Source organism: Zonotrichia albicollis, chromosome 4 (assembly GCF_047830755.1).
Source record: "Zonotrichia albicollis isolate bZonAlb1 chromosome 4, bZonAlb1.hap1, whole genome shotgun sequence".
Taxonomy (NCBI): domain Eukaryota; kingdom Metazoa; phylum Chordata; class Aves; order Passeriformes; family Passerellidae; genus Zonotrichia; species Zonotrichia albicollis.
This window is the reverse complement of record NC_133822.1, coordinates 54,774,035-54,796,774: the sequence shown is the minus strand read 5'-3', so window position 1 is coordinate 54,796,774 and position 22,740 is coordinate 54,774,035. Positions and strand designations below refer to the sequence as shown.

General features: G+C 39.2%; 1 protein-coding gene across 4 annotated transcripts in view; it reads left to right on the top strand.

Moving 5' to 3' along the window:
- Positions 1 to 4,567: 4,567 nt before the first annotated feature.
- Positions 4,568 to 22,740, top strand: part of TMEM117 (transmembrane protein 117) — a 187,887-nt gene continuing 169,714 nt past the window's right edge. The window contains exons 1-2 of one of the 4 annotated variants that reach the window (XM_074539828.1): positions 4,568 to 4,718; positions 7,350 to 7,654. In XM_074539828.1, coding sequence (XP_074395929.1) covers positions 7,378 to 7,654 — 277 coding nt within the window. In that variant the 5' untranslated portion in view covers positions 4,568 to 4,718; positions 7,350 to 7,377. Of the gene's footprint in view, positions 4,719 to 5,307; positions 5,441 to 5,495; positions 5,650 to 7,349; positions 7,655 to 9,713; positions 10,457 to 22,740 lie in introns of those variants that run through there. The other 3 variants (XM_074539826.1, XM_074539827.1, XM_074539829.1) reach the window with 3 other exon arrangements.

The following is a 22,740-nucleotide window of genomic DNA, read 5'->3' as shown; positions in this document are numbered from 1 at the left end:
CTCTGCAGCAGGTTTGTGTCCATCTCACGTTGGGGACCCCAGAGTAAGACACAATAGTGCAGGTGATGTCTCATGACAGTGGAGCAAAGGAGGGGAATCCCCTCCCTTGCACTGCTGCCTGTGCTACTTTCTGTGTAGCCTAGGACACGTTTGGCCTTCTGGGCTGCAAGTGCGCATAGCCAGGTCATGTTGAGCTTCTTGCCCACCAACACCTGTGTTTCTTTCCAGGGCACCTCTCAATGCATTCTCTGCCCAGCCTGTACCTTTGGGATTGCCCTGATCCAGGTGCAGGACCTTGGACTTGGCCTTGTTGCACTTCAAGAGGTTTGAACAGACTCACCTCTTCAGCCTGATTAGGTCCCTCTGGATGTCATCCCTTTCCTCCAGTGTATCAAGCACAGCCCACAGATTGGTATCCTTGGCAAACTTGCTGAGGTGCATTTCAATCCCATGTCACCTACAAAGATGTTAAACATCACCTGTCCCATTACTGACCCCTGAGGGGTCCCTCAGCACTGGTCTCTGCTTGGACATGGAGCCATTGCCACAGCTCTTTGAGTGCTACCATCCAGCAAAGATGGTCCACAACACATCAAGGGTTCAGCAATATTAGAACCTATTTTTTCTCTGAAAGAACTTATCTTGCCACTTGTGTCTTCCAGCTTAGCTCTATTTTTATGGTCTTCCTGTACCATTGCAACCAACTTGCACAGTGTGGTTAAATAGAATCTGTGTAAGGCTGAAATCAGATCCCACTTTTTCTTAATTTGTGTTTTCTCTAAGTCTGTACATGCCACTATCAGAGTAGCTGCAAGTTGATTATTCCTTTCTTTTTCTAGTGCAGAAGTCACATGTAGTTATATTTGCTGAAAGCATCCATATGGCTAGCAGATGTACTTAAAAGGTGTTTAATGAGTGGGGTAAATTCACTTCATTCAGTTTTCCTTTAGTGATTTCATCAAGGCTAAGTGTATATTGCCTGTCTGTTTGAAACCAGTATGGATTATCTGAAGTAGAACCATGCTTACTTGGAGTAAACTTGGTCTGGGTGAACAGAAGTAAGTAATTCAAGGGTAAGGTTTGTCATTGGACTATCATCTTCAAAACTGTCAGTTCTGCTTCAATTTTGGTAAGCCCTATATCATTTGACTCTGGGACTGAAGTTCTGCTTGATCATAAATAAAAGGTCACGTAAAGTTCTGGTTCTTCTACTGCTTTTTCTGTTCCTAGTTCCACCAGTATTGTAAAGGTGTCTGTATACTAAATATATATAATAAATATCTATATATTCTGCTCAACATTTTAATTTTGGGATTTAACCTATCAACAGCGATGAAACCATGCCTAACTTCCTCTTAGTAATCTAAAACCTAGTGGAAAAAGATCAAAAAGTACATATTGATCACCCATATCCCAAGATTCCATTAACATTTTTACCTGGAGCATCACTTATATTTCTGAAAATCTATATCCAAATCCTTTTTTCACTATTTTTTTGCCTTAACATGTGTACACACATGTGCATTCATATGTGGTTGTTTTTTTCCCTTTCACTCATTACAACATTAACTTTCTTCTAGTTCTGTGAATTCTTCTCAGCATTTCAGCAGTTAGGAAGCAAACTTAATAATTAACATTGTTGTCTATCGTGTCTTTATTTTTTTAATAACTCTTCAACCTGCCATTTAAGTGTTTAATTTTAGTTCATGCAGTTTACTATCCTTTCATATTATTGATTTAATGGAAAGTATTTCATGTTATGTAATATGCAAACACTGTTACTGTTTATGTTTTCCAAATATGCAGCAGAAGCATTCTGCTGTTCCATATTTTTTTACACAATTCTATTTTTTCACATCTAATTGTACAGCAGTATTAGTGTTTGATATATCATTGCCTCTGATTAACTTAACATTCTTCATTTCCACGAGATGTACCTATTTGCCTTTTCTTTCCTCTAAGTTCTTCAACTATTTAGTTCTTCAGTTACACACTGTTGCCAGCTTTTGTGTGTTTTTTTCCTCCCCCATTTGCTTCATGTTTTATTGTGCTGCTTTCTCTTCTTTTAGAAGATAGTAAGGAATGAGATGGGGATGAGATAAGGAGTGGGTTTGAAGTGTTATAGCTGAGACATGTGGTCATAATCATGATAGTGAAATTCCAGAGCAGGGAGTCTTTTGTTCCAAGGATGTTTTCACAGGTGTACTGGTTCTGGCCCAGAATTGACTAGCATCATAGCAGAGAAATTGTGCTGTGTTTTGTGTTTGTGATTTAAACAGTGTTGAAAACACACCAGTGTTTGGGCTATTGCTCAGCAATGCTTGCACAGGATCAGGACTGTCTTGCTTTCCCCATTCTGCCCACATTCCCATACCAGCAAGTAGGCATGAATTTGGGAGAGGACAGAGGTGGGACAGCTGACCCCATATAATCCATAACATCATGCCCACCAATAAAACAGGGTGGAGGAAAAGGGTGAGATAGAGGGTGTATTCAAAGCTGTTTATCAGAGACTGATGGTCTTCTGTGGCCTTTGGTGAGTGGTTGCCCTAGCATATATTTTTTTAGTCCTTACTTAATACATTTTATAATTCTCACTTTTCCTTTACTTATTAAACCATCTTTCAGTTGACCTACTGGTTTTCTTTCTTTTTCTCCTATTCTCTCCCATGTTTCACTGGGGAAGGAGGCAGGAGGAAGTGAGCTAGCAGCTGTGTGGGTGCTTACCTGCTGGACATGATCAACCCACAACAGCAGGATGGAAGAAAAATACATTAAGAGCACAATCTCTGAGTAGTGGAGGTTTGAGGTTTGAGGGAATTAAGTACCTTTAATGAGAAGCATGCCAGGGAAGAGGCATTTGTGCATCCGCAAATGAAAGAAGGAGGATAGGATGAGAAAACTGTGACTGTTTAACCTTGAGAAGGGGAAGCTCAAGGAAGAGGATCTTATTGATGTGTCTAAAAGCCTGATAGGAGGAGAGATGAAGACAGACTCCTTGTGATATCCAGTGAGGGACAAGAGGCAATGGGCACAAACTGAAATATGAGAAGTTTCATATCATTTATTACAAAAAGAACATTCCAGTTACAGACTATTGTGCTGACTCCTCATATCTGAGTGTAAAATGACACTCAGACAAAAATTGATACTGTAATATCAATTAGTAGTATCAATATATGGTTAGTTCAATACTGACAGCTCTGCTGGAATTTGGGTGTAAAATGGCAGCCTTTACACAAGTGCTATTTTGTAGTAGGAGTGTTGATAGATTAGTTCCATTCACAAGTATCAAAACTAACATTTCAAGATGACTCATTGTCCTGATTTAGCCTGCTTTTTAAGTTCAATTTACTGGTTTTACTTCTGGCTTTTTAATTTGTTGACAGTTTTGTAGGTAAGAGTTTGTTTATATTCTTCTGTTGCAGGCAGTCCCTGGCTTTCAGTGAGCAGGCCTGATTAGTCTCATCTACTGAGATTATTTGTTAATTGTTGATATTCAGGTGTGTATTTCATCAAGTAAATCTTGATTGCTTGGTTAAAAAGAAGAAATAGGAGCAGTCCATCTTTTTTTTATATATGAGTGAAACACTACACTTTTAAAAATTATATCAGCTTCCTCTTAAAACAGCAAAGGAACAACATGAAATTTGGGGGAGATATATGGAGTGCTTATGCTTTTGGTTACTTTAGTAGAAAAGTAGATGATTTTCATTTTATTAACTTAGTGACTTCAAAAACTTGCTCACTGATTTACTATCTGAAAAAAAACGTTCATGGATGTTTTGTAGTAGCGTGGGTTCCAATCTGAGCTGAAGAGAATATTTTTTGGTGTGTAGGTGCATGAAGAGTATGATCTCTTTGTAGTGCATGCTGCCTCCCTCTCTGTGGATTCTCATTAGCTGAACATAAGGAGACAGAGTTCTGCAAGCGTGGCAGTACACACAGAACTGTTGCATGAACAGGCAGTCCTTTCACTATATTTCTGTACTCTCACATTGCACATGATGATTTTTCTTTTTGAATTTTCTTTTTACTGTAAAGATAGCTTGGGGTGTGTTAGTGTGAAATACTGAATACTGCATCTTTCTATATAAAACTGAGGGTCTCAGACGATTCCACTGAGGAAGATAATGTTGTGATTATGTTGGACATCTTCAATAGCAGTTACATTTATTTACAAAAATACATAATACTGTGTTGCCAGAAGTACAGAAGGGGTTCACAAGTCATCTTCAGCTGCTTGTTCTGATTGTGCTGGTCTTTTGCAACATGACTCTTCTAAAGAGCCTTCCTCATTCCTCAGTGGATCTCAGCCACATTCCTGTATACCTTGGCCTGAAGCAGCCAGTTGTCTGATGCCCAATTTCAGATACCCACTCCAGTGGAGCTACCTGACTTTTCCCAAAAATATATTGTGTCTAGCAACTTCAAGTTTGTTTTATCTGTCTTCAGCAATGACCAGAACTAGTACATACTGCATTAAAACCCAGTCATAATGCAATGCTAAGGGCATCCTGTAAACGTTTTCCTGGGATGTCAGCAATACCAGCACACTGGCACTAGGGACCACATCCCACATTAAAAGGCTTTGGTTGACAATTCGGCTGAAGTGCAACGTCAACAACTCTGGCAGGCAGCACAGGGGCATTTTGCCCGACACAGTGACCGTACAGACTGGGTGTGCACCCTGGAGCCTCAGCACAGCCCCTTTCCAAGTAAGTAAATTGGGTGTAGACCTCCTTCCCCTCCCAAATGTGAGGGTTTTCATAGCTCGTCCTGAGTGATCCGGCTGTTATTGCCAGCCCTGTACTTTTGCTTTGGGATAATAAATAGCCAGTTTTGACCGCCTGTTTTCCGTGTTTGTAAATTTGCATAATCCTGGAGTCTGACGGAAGGGAATTGAGTGCTGCTCGGGTTTCGTTCACCTGGGCGGCTGGACAAGCCCCCGTGGCTCCCCGGCCACCCTTTCCGGGGGTGAATAAAGACACCCGCGGCGCACCGCGCACGTTTCGAGTCCTTACCGGCGGACTCCGGGGGAGGGGCGGGCACGGCCGGGCACGGGCGCCGGGGGCGCCGGGACCCTGCCGCAGCGGCGCCGCCCGCTGCCGCCGCGGCTGCGGCACTGCCGGTGCCGCTCTCCCGCGCCCGGGAGCGGAGCGGAGCCGACAGGAGCAGCGCAGCCGCCGCCGCCGCCGCCGCCACCGCAGCCGCTGCCTCCCGCGGCGGCCGGGAGGCGGGACGCCGCGGCAGCAGCGCCGCTGTCAGCGCCCGAGGGGCTGGGGGCCCTGCCGGCCGCGGCAGCGGAGCGGGGCCGCCGGCCGCCGGGAGCCGCACCGGGCGGGCGCCGAGCCGCGCCGCAGCAGCAGCAGCAGCAGCAGCAGCAGCAGCAACAGCAGCAGCAGCAGCAGCGCGCCCGCGGCGCCGGATCCCCGCGGCGGTGAGTGCGGCGGGCGGCCCGGGCGGCGGCGCTGCGGGGGCCCGTGGCCCGGTGCCCGGCGGGGCGGCGGCGGCCGCAGCTACCGCGCCGGGGGAGGTGGCCGCGGGTGCCCGGTGTGCGCCGGGGGCAGGGGCAATCCGGTCCATTTAACAGGTTGGGACGGGCGTGTGGTCCGCGGCGCTGTCGGCACTCGCGATTTCGGCGTTGAGGTGGGTAGGAGCAGGATTTTTGTTAGCAATTTGTCACTGCTGCTGTTGCTAATATTGGCTTCCGATTCTCTAAAACGCTTCCTAAGAAGCCGCGTCTTCAGCTGGGTTTTTGATAACTCTCGGCTATCCGGCAGCTGTCAAAAATACCAGGACGTGTAGTTGTTTTTTTCCGGCCCCATTCGGGTTTTAAGATGGCTCATACACATAAGGAAATACCAAAACTTTTCTTAATGGTAACAGAACGAAAGGAGAACAAGAAATAGCTTTGGGCATCCTTATGGATCAAAAGGCAGTTTAATCTCCCCAGAGTGGTATTTTCTTAGGCAACGACCCCTACTTTAAATCAGTTTTTTTCATAAAGTTTTCAAAGGACCGGCACTTTCCTTGTGCCAACTTTTAAACTCGGTAATGTGGTATTATTTTCTTTTTCATATGTAATTCATGCATAATGGAATATTATTCCCTTCTTTTATTTACTGAATGCATTGTCTGAATCTGTCGAGGGGTTCTTTTATCCTTTTCATTTATTAGGTACAGGATTACTTGCAATTTTACTAATATAAATTAGGTTATGGAATTAAATCATTTTGGGACTAACTAAAGGGAGACATTGAAATTTATGCCATTTCTAAGTTTGTAAGTCCTAAGTTAGAAGTCCAGGAAGGGATGAGTAATTGATAGGGGGTTTAGGTCTTTTGTGGGCTGGGTCCTGTTTGTTTTGGGTTTTTTTCTGCAGGGCATATGACATTTGCAAAAATTTGCCACTGTATCCTTGAAGGATTATGCTGTAATAAACAAGCAGTATTACTAGACACATTTTTTTTCTTCCTACACACTGTGTCGCTTGAATAATTTTGGTGTTCTACAGCACAAAGGCCTTGTATCTGTGCATACAAAGTGGTTGAAGAGGATGAAACAACTAATTGGTTGTGAATAAAAGAAAAAGAAATCAAATGGCAAACAACTAAAGTTGTCCGTTGCATGTTTCTATAGCAGTACTTAATAAGTAGGCAGGTTTCAAAATGCAGTTTTTGCATTCATACAGAACAGTCTGTTTTCAGGGTGTCTTATTTTATGGTTTTGAAAATATAGGTGAACTCTCTGAAATCAGTGAAAAGATTTATACAGGCTTGCCCGACTTGCAGGAATTAATTCTAGAAACTTTTCCAAGATGTTATTCTTTCATGTGAGCACACGTTTCTGATCTTTCTGGTTCATATACTTTTAAGCTTCCAGTAGAAGACCTCTGGACTTCTGGGCTGGTTCCATCCTTCTCCTACATGGAAAAAGATTTCATTTAGGCTTAGCATAAATTTTTTGTGAAATCTGTGTTGTATGTTTTGTGTGGCTGGAAAGGCAATCTGGGTTTTAGGTGCCTTGCCATGTTCTTGTATTCCTTCTTTTCATGCCCAATTATGGAGGAGGTGCATGAAGTATAGTTATTTGAAACTAAAAATCTTGTGCTGCAATGTACATATGTTTGGTTGTTGTTTTTACATTGGAATAGGGAGAAATTTCAGTTTTTCCTGTGTCTGGATCTAACAATATCTTTTGATTGAAACTTTCATTTCTAGTCAAGTCTAAAGTATTAAAAATTACTGATGACAAGGTTACAATGATTTGATTTTGTAATGTGTGAGTCTCTTCTAAACTCTGAGAATTTGGAGTACATATAACATTATGCATTTGTGTCTTTACAGGCAAAACCCAGTTCTGCAGTATCTGAGGATGGGTAAAGACTTCCGCTACTACTTTCAGCACCCGTGGTCTCGCTTAGTTGTGGCTTACTTAGTGATCTTCTTTAACTTCTTAATATTTGCTGAGGACCCAGTATCCCACAGCCAGACAGAAGCCAATGTTATTGTTGTTGGTAATTGTTTCTCCTTTGTAACAAACAAATACCCTGAAGGAGGAGGCTGGAGATTTTTGAAGGTCTTTATGTGGCTCCTTGCCATTCTCACAGGACTGATAGCTGGGAAATTTCTCTTCCATCAGTGCTTGTTTGGTAAGTTAAAAGATGCATCTGCTGACTTCCTGCTAATGGCTTTCTGACTTTTCCATTTAGCTTTCTACTCATGGCAATTTAGTAAACTTTGCTTTTAATCACTTCTACTGTTTAGAGCTGTATAGAACTCAGTACATGAAAGCTTACACTGTGATGGAAACTAATGCCATAGCATAACTCTCTGTGATTTCAGTCAAAAAAGGATAAAAATAGTGAAAGCTGACATGTCTTAAATACTTGGGAGGCCAGTAACTTTCAATTTTTCTGTGTTATAAATGTACTTCTTTGCACTATCAGATATGTTTTTATGTCTTATTATGTAATTTCTCAAAAATTTGAAGAAAAGGAATTCTTCCTTGGGGCAGCAGCTCTTCATGTCTTGTCAAAAGACACTTAAGTGGAAGCAGAGGCTCTTGTAAGTGTTAACAGAGCTGTGCTGAAGAGCTCCCATGTGAAAATGAGAATTCTAGAAAGGTAGGACCTGTCTCTGTTTTAGTACAAGAGCAAATCAGTAAAATGGAAAAGTGAGAAATGGGGAAAAACATGACAGGAAATGTTTCCATACACAAGCTGTGACTTAACTGAGGAATGTACCGTACATGAACTAACTGAAGGGGATGAAATGGCTCTGGAAAAAAAAAATCTGAGACTGAGAACTTAGGTGTAAATATATAGAGATAGAAAAATATCCATTGTTGTCTTAATTCACCTGTAGAGAATGTTGCATCTGAAGGCTCAAGGCTGTCTCTATGTTCTAGAGGTAACTAGAAATCTTCAGTAGAAAAGATTTCTTTGTTTCAGCCAAATCTAGGGGTCTCCTTGAGCCAGAGCTTATGAGCTCTTGGAGACCTATATCGCACCCAAGATAACTCAGCCATCTCAGATGGCATAAAATCAGCAGGATGGCTTCTGTGGTAGTGTTGGAAACAGAAAAGTTTTAATGAAAGGCAAAATAACAAAGCTCTTTACTGAGAAAACCCAAGCCAGGGGCAAGAGGCTCTTGCTCCTGCTAGAACACCTTACAAAAGCGATTAGTTCCTTTTGTTATCTTCTTTTTCTAGTAAATTGCTTAGGTGGGACTTTTTTGCTTCTGTCCAATTAGCTTTCCGTAAGTTTGAGGTGAAGTCTCCAACGTCCTATGAGGTGTCTTTTTACTTTACTGAGGAGAGAAACTTTTGGGCTTACTCCCTTTTTAAGGAGACAAAGGATAATTTGGTCACTCCATCAACAGGAGGCACATTCCTCCATCTGCCAGTTGCACTATTTTTTGAAAGGTGATTCTGGGTGTGTTGCTGCTGGTCTGGATGGACAACCCCCATATTCTTATATTGGTAGCACTGCAGGATGGATGGTTACTGGAACACCTCAAAGCACATGAGCAATAGGCCGTTTCCTTAGTCTGTCTCGTTCTATTAAGATCAAGAGAGAGCCACTATTGTTTCAATAAATCAAATGTAAAGTGTTGTGTTGAGGAGTGAACAAGCAAAGCCACATCAAATGACTTTTAATACAGACTTCTCTTGAAGTCGTTATTCTGAAAAATAATTAAGCATCATGAAGACTATTCAGCTGTTTTACCATAGTGTAATGGGAAATGTAAAATGTTCCCATAAAGAGAGGATTTTACATGGAGCAAGGACTACCAAAGAATGCTTTCAATTCTGGCTTCCCCAGTTGAGAAATTTTGTTAAACTGAAGATGTTTAAGGAAAAGTGATGAAACTGATGATAAATTTAGAAAATTACCCCAATAGTGAGAGGATTGAGAGGATAAAAGGAAGATTAGAGAGTGACTTGCTCAAATTTGAAGGGCAGAACTTTTAGTTCAGCATATGTAATGCAAGGTCCAGTGCTTGGAAGTGGCAAATAGCCAGCATTTTTTTTTTTATCTGAAAGGCTAGACAACCAGTGGAACAAGTTTTTATAGGCTATGATCTCATCAAGACATGAATTTTTACTTTTAAGAACACATTTTTCTGACAACAGAGTCATTACCTTCTATCTAGATAGGTTATTATGATAATTCCTTCTGAATTTGTAAGTGAATATCGTATGTAGCTAAACATAAATTTTAAAGTGGCTTGATTCAGTCTTGCTGCCAAACAGGGAAAGTCTGTCAGTGTCTTCTGCTTTGTGCAGTTGCTCAGTGAAACAGGATATTACCCATATTAGCTGCACCCATCTTTTATTTCTGTAAGGATCACATGTCTGACCATTCTGATATTTGTGGCAGCACTAAGATGGGTCAGCATTGAGAGGAAACTAATGGGGAAGAAATTCCTAATCCTGAAGGCAGTGCTGGTTTATGGATATTTGTGGCTGTGGTCTGGGCAAGCAGCAGGGGTGTAGGTACAATCTGATTTGAGGCTGCACATTGAGGTTCATGGCAATTTGAGCCAATGTGGATCTGTCACAACCCCACTCTCCTAATGCCAGCCTCATCATTCTGAGCCAGTGCTGTTGTTGATGTGACAGAGCAGCAAGCCAGCTCAGGCAGCCAAACTCATGGAAAATCAGTTGCTTCTGCTGTCATCTACAGAAGCTCCTTGAAGTGATGTGATCACTTGAGTGCCAGTGCTGATGAGATGGCCAAGGACTGTGCAGCCAGGATAGCTGGGGGCTGTGGCAGCCATACCTTGTGCTGGCTCCAGTGCTGTGGGGCTGCACCCACACAGTGTGGCAGTGGAAATGCTGCTGGTGATGCACTGAGAGCAGATGGCAGGCAGTGGGACTGAAGAGCTGACTGTATTGCTGACTGATGTGGCTGTGTAGCTGTGTGGATAGACATTGCTGGGATGAGAATGTGAGTTTACAGCTTCAAGTGTCTCTGTGTCTCCAAGAGATTTGTACACCCATGCTGCAATATTTTCTGCCTGTTATTTGCTACTACTTTAATGACTTCATTGCCTAGAAATCATTCCTTTTATTGAGATCCTCATTGAATATGTCCTCTGGATCTTCTGGCATCAAGCAGTTAATGAATTCACCCCATTATTGTTTTTAATTTCTCTAGTCTATTTCTTTAAGTAGCTCCTAGTTTTGTAATTTTTCTTTATTTAACTTTTTTTAATGTATAATTGCTTAGGACCACTCTGGATTTAAATCCTTGTTTGTTTATTTATTTTTTGTTTTTTTCTCTGCTAAACTCTGTTTGCAGAGGAAATTGTGACTGGCTGTTTCTTGTGGCCTGTATATAACTTCCTGCAGTCAGGGAACCAAATAGCACCAGTCAATCTTCCCTTGTCAGGTCTTGGCTCAGCATGGAGGCCGCAAATTGAAAATGAAAAGGATTAGTCTGCCTGTCTCACTTTAAATGAAGAGAAAACAATTTTCTTTCTCTATGCCCTTTCTGCTTTTTTTATTCTTTGTCTTCTGTATTTCTTGCTGCTGAATTTGCATAGAAACTAGAAAGATAGTGTAGCTAGAACGGTGTCATAATACAGTTTACCATCTGTGACAGTCATTGCCTGATAGCCATGACTGTCATGGATTAAAAAAATAAAAGAAATAGCACCTTATTTGTCTAAAAGTGGAAGAAGACAGGTGCTGAAAACCTGATTTAGGCTTCATCACTCTGAGTTTACAGAGAGATAAGGGAGTAAGTAAACTATATTGATGAGAAGTAGAGATTTCAGCTGGAGGACATAGTGGAATGTTTTCTGTTGATAATATTTGTTGCAACCTTTGAGCAGTATCATCTTCAGGGAATCCTTCAAGACACTCTTCATGACTTAAAACAAGACTAGAAAACAATTAGTTTTCTTGTTCTTCAGTCAAAAAATAGCTTATTTAATTTGATAAACGTTTCCCATGATAAATATTTCAATGGAAAATAGCCCTTATCTAAGGCATTCTTTATATATTCATGACATGTGGTCAGAACAAGTAGAATTTTAACATTGTCTTTTGGCTGTTATCCACTGTGTTATTTTGATCCATCACTAAGCATATCTTCTGTTTGGTTAGGTATTGTGTTCTGCTGTGCTTTTAATTTTGCAATGGAAAGTGAAAAGTCATAGAAGAATATTGGGAGTTTGGGAAAATAAAAAATAAAGATACATACCCCTGGTTTGCTTTTTCTTGCTGTATGAAAGAATTAATTGAGATAAAGAGGTAATTTCTTGATTAATTTTCTCCTTTATTTAAACCAGATTTATTTAAATCTGCTTGATTAATTTTTCTGCTTTATTACAAACTGACCCATTTGATGACACTATGCATTCAAAAAATCCATTCTAATCTTGGCTTAAAAGAAATTCCTAAATACGCATTTGCCTATTTTTCATATTGCTCTGTGGCATTATATGGAAGATAGCACAGTCTTTAAGGTATAGAAAGTGTATGTTTTAATTGGCACCTGCTCAGCATCTTCACAGTTGCTCTTCTGCACTACTTCAGACCTAAATTCTGAGTTCAGTGGGGGGGGGGGGGGGTTGCCCAAAATTCAGGCTTTGTATTTTGCATCAGTATGGATGAACATGATCCTTATAAATCATTATCACTGAGCCCAGTACAATAGGTATTCTAATCAATGCCCCTCTACTGTAAAAACTCCATGTTAGGGACAATATTGAAGCTATCTCTGGATAAGAGAGTAAGCTCAGCGACCAAAAAGGTATTAAAACCTCAAAAAAGCCTAGAGATTATACATATAAAAATAAGTCTTCAATTTGAATAGACTTTTAGCAGTATGCATAAATGGGCAGTATACTTGGAAAAATACCTTATTTTTTTCGGTCCAGGATTTTTGCTTTGACTAGTCCTTATGTGTACTAATCCATAGCTTATGCTGCATATTAGATACATTAGTTTTTAAAACCTTACTACAAAATGTACATATTTCTGCTTGTCCATTTTTCTGATTTTCAAGATGTATTAAAATCTGGTTAAAAGCCTGATTGCAGAGACTGTGTTTGTATTGTATTTGTATTTGAATCAATTGTCAATGAGTGTTCTTAGATTTATATTTGTAAGTTCCTTTCTAAATGGCGTGGATGGAAAAATTAAATACTTAATGCGTTATAAAAAATTACAGCAAACAAGATATATATAGCTAAATCTGTATTTCTTAAAATGGAGGAATCATAATACAGCGAGTAAATTAGAGCCATTGAATTAATGTTGAATTTAATGGGTTTCTCTTACAAATGTTTACAGTATGCAGTTTGTTTAAAATTAAATGATAATGTGAGCTTCATAGACACTGGGATAAATGAATAAATCACTCATTACAGGAATTGCACTGAACTGTGGGTGCACACAAATGTTGCAGATTTTTTAATGGACAGCAGTGCCATGCTGGGAGCAATTTCATGATAGATGGTTTCAAACAAAACACTCACCAAGGCTACGTGATCTGAAAACATTACTCTTTTTGTCAAACATCTTCTCTGGAAGCTCTAAAAGATCATGCAAATGTCTTAAAAGCAGACTCTTCAGTGTCACCTTTTATGCTGAAATTTAAGGGGTTTATTAACTGAATGAAGATTGCGAGTGGAAATTAGGCAGACTGGGATTTGGTCAGGATGATGGTGCACTACATGGGAAAAGTGGATGTTAGGTAAAAGGATAAATTCATACAATATTACATATATGGTCAGTTAGTATCCTGATATTTTAGAGATCATATTAGTGTAAAATCTAGGCAGAGGTATTGCTGCTGGTGTTGGCATATCACTTTCATAGTGGTGCTTGTGAAATAGCTAGTGAGCCATGTGATCTGTTTGGCCAAAGAAGCTTCCCATAGATTTGTTAAGATTTTTTCATGCTTGTTCTCCAGCCAGATTGCTTCCCATCCTTGTTTGATAGTAGTGATAGGAACAGTTATACCACCATCTGTAGAAACAAGTGGTGTGCATATAGCAATACTTGCATAAAATTCTAAGCTGATTGATAGAGCATATTCTTTTCTGTTGTCAGCTCTGTGTCTTACATTACACTAAGGACTGTCACTTAAAACCCAGCAACTTTGTTCCTGCTCTTTCTTTTCCATTGATGACTTCAGCCTGATAGAAAACAACTAATGTGATAGCTGGTAAAAAAGACTGTCTTCAAGAGCCTGTTCAGTATTTTAATAACAATGACCAAGTTAATACTGTTGAAGGTATTCAAGGTCTGCTGTGATTGCTTCAGGGTCAGTTCATCTCTTTTGTACCAGTAAAATGTTGAAGCAATACAATAAAATTATTTTGGTCCTACAAAATGTGTGCCAAGGGGCCAGTCTAACACTTTGCTAATAATAATGCACAAATGACTGTGAGCAAGCATTTCTGAGAGCCAGAATCCTCAAATTAAAGAAAAAAAAAAAAAGGCAGCAACATAAAAAGAAGAAGCTCTCAGCCAGCCACTGAATGAGTTGCAGGCTCATCAGATTCCAGCTCTGGCAAGCTGACAGTACTTCAGATATCAGTTTATTTTAAACTTTACATCATTCATGAGGGAGACCACAAGTGACCTTTCAAATATAAATGAAAAGCATGCAAGTGACCTCCTAATTTCTTCTCTTCCTCTTATTTTTAGAAGAGCCATAACATTTCACTGCTTCCTCTTTTCACACTCAATGAGAAGACTGCTGTTGTCTGCACTTAGCCTTCGTTGTGGAATCAGTCTTTGGGTAGTAAATTATAGAGTTTAATTGGAGAAATACAGGCAATAGCTACAAAAAGATTATTCTCTCTTGGTAGCAGATTTGGTTCTACTGGAGGTGCATACCCCACTCCCCAAGCAGTAGCATAAGAGTGCAGGAAGCGCTACGTGTGTCAGATTTTCCATAACGGGAAAGCTCTAGATAATATTTAGCATCCAGTGACTAAAACTAAAAATAAGTTCATTGCTATTTCATATTGATGTGTCAAATCTGTGTTTTGATCTTTTTGACATAAGTTCCAGATTTTTCTTTCTGTTTGAAGCCAGGAGTGATTTTGGAATGATGCCTGCCTCTTATGGGAATGATGTGTCTCCATTCCCCAATTTCCAGAAATAGAAGTGAGGTTATTCTTAGTAGATGCATCCTGATGGGCATAGTGCAGGTGCAGCCTAGTGCAGGGGCAAATTTCATGTATCATTATCCCATACAAGGAGGAGATGGAGAGGATATTAGTGTGGAACATCACCTTGCCATATGCCTGCTGAAGAGTCCCTAGGAGAACATTATTTCCTTGGTCCCCTTAGGCTGTAAGTGGCATGAAGGTCCTTCACATACAAACTACATTTCTCTCTGTGTGATTCTGCTGGGACCCCCTTTATCCAGCCTGTGCACTCCCCTGCCTGTGCACTTGCCTTATAACGTTTGTTTTTTAAAAATATAAATATATATATAAATACAAACTTTTTTTATTTAATATATTTAATTCCAGAACAACAACAACAACAAAAAAAACCCCTCAACCTGTTCTGGTCCTTAAAAATTTTTGAATGCATTATCAGGATATAAGAACTGTTTAGCAAATAGTAGGTGTGGTGTATGCATTTCGCATAGATATTTTACATATGGCAAAAGTAAAAAGAATTTGTAAATGTCTTCACTAACCAGACTGACTTTCAAGGAGGAAGGATCAGTAATTGTTCCCTATGACACAGGTAGGCCAGAAATGCAGAGTTTCTAAATGTGATTGCTGAGACATGAGGCACATGCCCTAATTTCAGATGCTGGAAAACAGGATTTTCTGCATTCTTCTTTTTTCATCAGGAGGGGCAATGCTCCTTTCCCCATTGAGTAACTCATGCCAGGGGTTGGCAGGAACAGCAGAAACTCTCCTGCTTTGAGGAGTCACACTGTCCCTGGTGCCTGTATGTGGGAAAGGAGTCTCCCAGGAGCAGGCTGGACATCTGAGTAGAGGTAGCAGCAGAGCCTTGAATTCTGCTTTCATCTGCACCACTGGGGTATGACCTTTCAAAGTGGCCAGCTGTGTAGAGCTTTTTAGGCTCACTTATGTACATGCTAAATAATATTTTCTCTTTCTGTGACACCGATGTAATGTCTGTCTACTATGAAGCACACTTTCATTTAATAGTAGAGCAAAAAAGAAATCTGTGCATGATTGAGGTAAATTCAAACATGCTAAACAAATAATGAAAAAAATAATTAGGGCAGTGAGGGAGCAAAGAGATGAGGCAAGATGAACAAAAACATTCCTAGAGAGTCACAGCAGCAACAATATTTAATTTTAACTTACTTGAGTAAAAGGCCTAAAGATTGAGAGACTGCAGTTTTAAATAACAAAACCTCACAAATATCCTACCTCTTTTGCTAATAGATGTAAGTGACAAAAAATATGGATCTTAATTCACATCTACAGTGTAATGTGCTAAAGGTACAGAAAAGGGAGAAGGAACTGAAAACTAATATTTTATAAGGAATGTCTGTGGAGTTCCTGATCTGGGGAATTCAGGGCTTAGCACAACATTCAATTTTGTATCGCTTCCATGCAACAAATAAAAAGGTATTTTCAAACAGTTTTCTCCATGTCTACCACTTTGCTTCATGTTATCCTTGATAGGTTCCAGCTAAGATGACTTTGGAGTGGTTTGGGGCTTATATCCCATGAGCTTTATCTCTGTGGCAGCCAAAAGTGGAGCAATTTTTATCTAAATTAGAGGTCACTTTTGTGTGACTTGTCTAAATTCAGAGAGTAAAGCAGGAATGCTGCTCTCTCGGGGATGCCTGCAGATTTCCATCTCTTAGGCAGCAGGTGAAAAGCAAAGCTCTCTTGAGGCTGTGTTTGTGCTTGCCTTGCAGGGATCAGGGGCTCTGCGGAGCTCAGGGCCGCGCTGCTGTGCCAAGAGCTGGCCCAGGCAGCCTGTGCTTACCCAGAGCTTATCAGACTAAACTCTGGGTATCAAGGATGCCAAATTACTAACTAATCCTTGATTGCTATCAAGGATGCCAAATTACTAACTATTTCAACAAACCTATTTTATAATGGTGCCACCAAAGCAAGCGATACAAAATGGTACAAAATGAGCTTTCGTGTGTTAAATTTTTTTATTTCAGTTTTGGGCTGAAGTTTCTGAAAAATGTCCTCAGAAAAAAAAAAAAAGTCAGGTTCTCTACTTTGATAACTCAGGATTATGTTTATAATATTTATAGAGTCAGAAATTTAATAGCTATGTCTTCTTTTAATCACCTGAGAATCTGAGGTTTTGCACTTGACATTTTTCCCTCAATTCAAAATTCAGAGAAATGTCATGAAAATCTAAGTATGAATCTGTTTCATATAGTTAGCTTGCACCAATGCACAAGTATCCTGCAATGACATGATATTTAGCACTGTTTATTAATCTTAATTTGCTTTTACAGAAATAGCACATAATTAATTTGTATTTTGTACACCATATAATTGTGTCCAAAAAGGATAATCTACTACATTTCTAATCTACTACATACTGATTGAAAGAGACCACAGACTAGACTAAACTGTCATAGCCACTATATTTAGTAGTAATTTAGGAAAAACTGGATTTTCAATCATTTGATACTATGTTATTTGCAAGAGTAACCAGGACAAATAATATATTGCAAAAACTGCTTACTAGGAATACTCTGGCTGGAGAAACTGTTATAATAACCAGTGAAACTGAACAAAGTAATATTTCTATGGCAAATTTCCTTTGAAACTGGTGTATAATGAAGACAAATTTTCATTACTAAGAAAGCAAAAGGGTGGGTAGGTTGCAAGTAAAATATACAAAAATACACTTTCAAGGTAACTGTATAAAAAGCTAGCAAACTATTAGGTTGGCAAGGAGAAGGGGAGGAGTAGAAAATATTGTAATTGAAAAATATTTTAATTTTTTCCAATATGAGCTTGGTTTTTCTCCTTTGTTTTTAAATGAATAATGAATTTAATCATAAAAATAGTGTACAGAAATATACATTGCTATTCTTTATTTAGCACATTTAGCTCTCCTTATTTGGAGAACTGTTTAACTAGCTGCCATGTTCACTTGAGACCACTAGAAGGTGCTCCTCTGTTGGAAGATAATTGTTTCTCTCTGAATTGCTGTTAAAAGCTAATTTTCCTCTGATAACTGTGGTTCTGGCCAATTGTTTACACAGACTGTAATTGCAGCCGCTACCCCTGCTATAAACCAGCTGGACTTCATCTGCTGTAACCATTATCACAGCATGAAAATAAAAGATCTGTTATCACTCATTCTCTGATAAATCAAAATCCTATCTGAGCAGGACTCTAGTTATTTCTGCTGGAAGGTGAGGCATGGAAATTGTGGTGGAACTAACAAACCACACGTTATGTAAAGTTAGGAATCACAGAATCATTTTGGTTGGAAAAGACTTTTATGATAATTGAGTCCAATCATACACCTAACACCACCAAAACCCATCCCTGGAGTAAATTAAGGTGGAATGCATCCCTAGTGAGAGTTTGTACACTTGTCTGAAGTCTGAAGGAGAGTCCAACATAAAAAAAAGAAAAAAACAAAAACCCAAACCAAAACAAAAAACCCCAAACAAAACTGCGACAAACATTCAAACAGTCACTTGTTAGAAGTACAACTGCTAAATGTAAGACTGGTCCGAGTCTGGCAGAATAATAATCAGCCTCCCTGTGTGAGATCTGTGCAGATTGCTGCACATACTAATTCTGACATAGGACTGGATTAACTGGTTGTATCCTTTCCTGGTGCTCAGACAGGTGTTGATCTGGGTGCATATACAGGCGCATCCTGTGCATGGCTTACAGAAAAGAAGTTTTCACAGAGTCTGGAAAGGCTGAGGTCTATGTGCATAGCCCTGTACTTCACTGTGAGCTAGAGAACATTTTTTGTCACAGGAATGTGCTTCCTCTGGGTCCCACAAAACCAATTCTCCACTTTTTGCACTGGAAACACAGACATGCTCAGTAATGGAGTGCCTGTTTGTCCAATGTGAGATCTAGTCACAGTCTCCATAAGAGACAGCAGAGTTGCAAATATTTATTGAAGACAAAAAATAAACCTCATGCTTAATCTGCTTTGTTTTTTGACTCAAAATTCTTTATAAATGTTTATTTTAAAAGCCTGTGTATTAGATACATTGTAAGCAGTTCTATTTACTATTAAAAATAAGCTTATGAATTGGCTTCAGGAGAAAAGAACAAACAGTGTAGAAAAACCCTGATTATTTTGACAAGTTGTTGCAGAGCATCAGTAAACTGGTATTGAAGAACAGAAGTTTCAGCACTTCCCTTCAGAGTTCAGCATCAACATTACACAGGCTATAAATACTGCTATGTTTCTTTTATCTGTTACGAGGTCTGGATTCCAAAGAATTCAAAGAAGGAAAATGTAGTTTCTGGAAGAATGACATATATGATGCCTAAACATTTTGGCTCTAAAATTTAAAAAATAAGGAGGATCATGAAATTGCTTACATAGGTCTGGCAGTTAAAAAATGCTAAAAATTCTAAAAGAATAAAGAGTGCAAAAATATAATTAAATACTTATATGTCCTCTAACTAACTTTTTATTTAATTATGCAGTGAGGCCATTTAAAAAGAGAATTATTTTTTCCTAATTGTTTTGTAACCTGGGATTGGGTCGCATAGAATTAAAAAATCTCAGGAACAAATGCGTTAGCATTTTCTGTTGCTAATGCAGGGTTTTCAGTTACTTCCCCATTTAAAAATGTTCTAAAACATTACAGGAAATCAGTATCTATTTGTACAAGTTCCCTTTTATCTGCATCAGCACAATTGTCTAAACCTGAAGTAATAAAATCAGTAATAGTAAAGGCTAAAATTAAAATTATAGGCTAAATGTCTATAATGGAAATTGAGAGGTGCAGAAAAATTCAGAATTAAACCTGCCTACACATTAATTCTGGCACAGTCTTGGGCCTTCCCAGGTTATCTGCATTTTACAACTCTTTCAAATCAGCAGCCTAAAGTATTGCATCTAGGTAGTAACAATGACATGAGTATAAAGCAGAGATGTGGTGCCTTCAGGACCCTCCTGCAAGGTTTGCTATGGCAGATGGCACTGACCATCACCACCCGGCTCTTTCCTGCCTTTGGCAAATCCATTAGGAAAAGAAAGTGTCAGCTCTTTCCTTGTAGCAGCAAAAGTCAATCCTCCTCTTCTCGTTTTGGTATTCAAAGATGAATGTGCATTCTTATGAAAAATTCTGTTCTTTCCTTCTTTGAGAAATAGCAAGAAATCCTTAAAGGCTATGTGGGATTTCTAAAATGGCATTTCTTTCTCTAAGGAAGGCAGAGGGCTATGCATTTCACCAGTGTGCACTCACACAGATTAGTTGAGATTAGGCCCTTGAGACCACCAAAAACAGGTAAGACAGGCTGCACAGGAAGCCCAATGGAAAGACATCTGGCTACAGACATCAGTCTTCTGACCGGTGTTGGCTGAACTGGTGGGAAACCCGAGATCCTGAGCTCCCTTCGTCTTAGCACACAATGTTCTGTGTGAGGACATCCGTTTTCCAGCTGGGTCAGTAGCTGAGACCTTGGCTGTTACCTTTTGTGACATTAGGCTGCATTTTACCTTAGACTGCAGAAGCTGAGAGCTGCAGTGCTCCCAGATTAGGGTTCACCTTTCCCAGCTGGAGGAAGCCCCATCTGTGCTGAGTCATGTGAGCTGGAAGGGACCAAGCTGGTAAGTGCCAAGCTGAAGTCCTGAAAAGAACTTGGGAGGGCTGTAGGTTTGATAGATCCCTGCAGGAGGCCAGCACACCCCATGATCTCTTGATTGCAGACTCCAAGGAGACTTGGCCCCTCCGAGTCTTGGATGTCTCTCTAAAGAAAGAGCAGAAAAGTTACATTTCTTTATGAGGCAGAGGATGGACTTAGCCATATCACCTGCCTTGGCTGTGGTTTCTCCAGTCTAGCCATATTTTTTCTTGTGTCTAAAGAGATTTGACTTCCACAGATTAAAGCAATATACAGTAGTGAAGTATTTTAATACCATTGTGGTATTGTTATAGTTTTTTTGCCAAGTGAGGTGATTCTGAGGCGTGGCAAAGAAAAACTTTGATACTGGAATACACTCATTTATGTATATTGAAGAGAAAACCAAACTTTAAGCAACATCTGAACATTTTTATTCTAACAAGTAAAGTATTGCAAAGAGAAATAGAGAATATAAAGATGCTTTCCTTAGCAACTTTGGGAAATTTGTAGCAAAATTTATCTCTTCAATGTAGAGATTTGTGGTTTAATAATTTTTGCTTACAAAACCATGCTAAATGTACAATAGTAAATGAGAAAGTTGCTTTTCTGACAATAGCTGACCATGTACATAAAAGGTCAAATCTTTCAGGCCATGGTCTCTCTTGTGTTCATTGAATGTATTATGATGTTAGAATGTCTAGATAGGGTACACAAAAGCTACCTAGACCTTGCAGTCTGTTTTGTAGGCTAATACATTATTACAATATGCTATAATGTGTTCAAACTCATAATAGTTACGTATTTAACTGGATACCATGGCCTCAGATTTAATCCAAACAAAGATCAGTGAGAAACCAATATTGCAACATATTTTTCATAGTAGAAGGTGTTTACTTTGGCTCTTGGCTGCTTAGTTTATTGTTCACTTATTGTAGCAAAATGGAATAAACATATAATTTTATTTGTTTATGTCGTTCTATCCAGGTAATATTATAATAAAACATTTTAGGAGCATGTATTTCAAAGTGAAATTACAAGCAAGTAAACATGAACAGATGCCTTGTGCCTTTTAACTCTTACTTTGCAGAAAACCTTTGGTTTCAATCAGGGCAACATGAGCATTAAATCAGCCTAGTTGAACAAAAATGCTTTTAAAAAGTGTTTAATTGATTATATAACCATTTATAATCAGGAAAACAAATGTCTAGAACCCTTATCAGCTACTAGAGTATATTCACTGCTGAGTATCATGAGAAACAGGAATATCTTGGGGTGAGAGATGGAAGGATTTTTTAAAGATTATGCAGTGCTTTTAGACTCAGCGTGTTGTATGAGATGTCCAGGCTGGGAGAACAGCCAGCAGAGGCACCGTGGCACCGATGTGTTTTGTAGCAATGCCCTTACTTGCTTTTTTCCTTCTGATCTTCATTATTCAGCGTTGGTTGAGACTAATTTTTCTAGAAGCGTGAGGTTGTTACTCTCTTTTTTCTCCCCTTTTTCTCTTACGTGTGTGAGCATCTTGGGACCTCTGTTACAGATGGCTTTATTGATAGATCATTAATGAGCTTTATGGAACTTGTGGACACAGACAGCGGAGGCAAGCAGAAATGGAGGCATGTTTCCAATAGACAATTATATTAAAAAAAAAGAATATTTTTCTTTTAAAGTAAGAAAAATTGAAATATTGAGAATTATCAAAGGAAAGAAGCAGTACTTAGAATGAAGTACACATAGGCATGCAATTTTCCTGTGATATTTTGTGAGAGTAATAGTATATCCCAACACTTGTAAAGTGTTTCAGATTATCAGAACTGGATTCTTTTCTTATCACAGTTACAGATAACTAAAAAAAATTCTAGATTTTATTTTTGTATATTTAGTCAATACAATTGAAACAGAACAAGAGACATTGAATACCCATATAGAATAGAATAATTTTATAATACATACAAGGAGAAAATTATATTTAAAACAGTGGAAATTAAAGAATTAAGACTGTACAAAGTATATTAAAATCTATTTTGTCATCAGTAACTTTGAAAGTAAAGTTAATGTGCTCACTGATACATGGGCTTTCATAATTAACAAGGTAATGTGTGGAACTTGGCACAAAAACAAGTCAGCAGGTGGCTGATTACTGGAACATGATTATTTTGCCTGTACAGTGTGATGTGAAAGAACATATATTTAATTACTCTTGAAGGTGGATGTTCTGATGACTGTTGTGCTGGTTGAATGACTAAAATGCATTGTAGTCTAATTATCTTGGACCGTCCTGAAACTGTGATGCTAAGACCCCAAAGGAACAGGAGAAGAAGCATTCTGTGTAGTGGCATCTCTTACCCTTCTTGCATTTCAGGGCTTTTCCAGTGGAGACTTCTCCCTGCTGAGGAGTTCAGAGTTCGTGGCAGAACAAGTGGCTGCCCTGAAGCAGAGCACTAATAACAAACAACTGCGGTTGCCT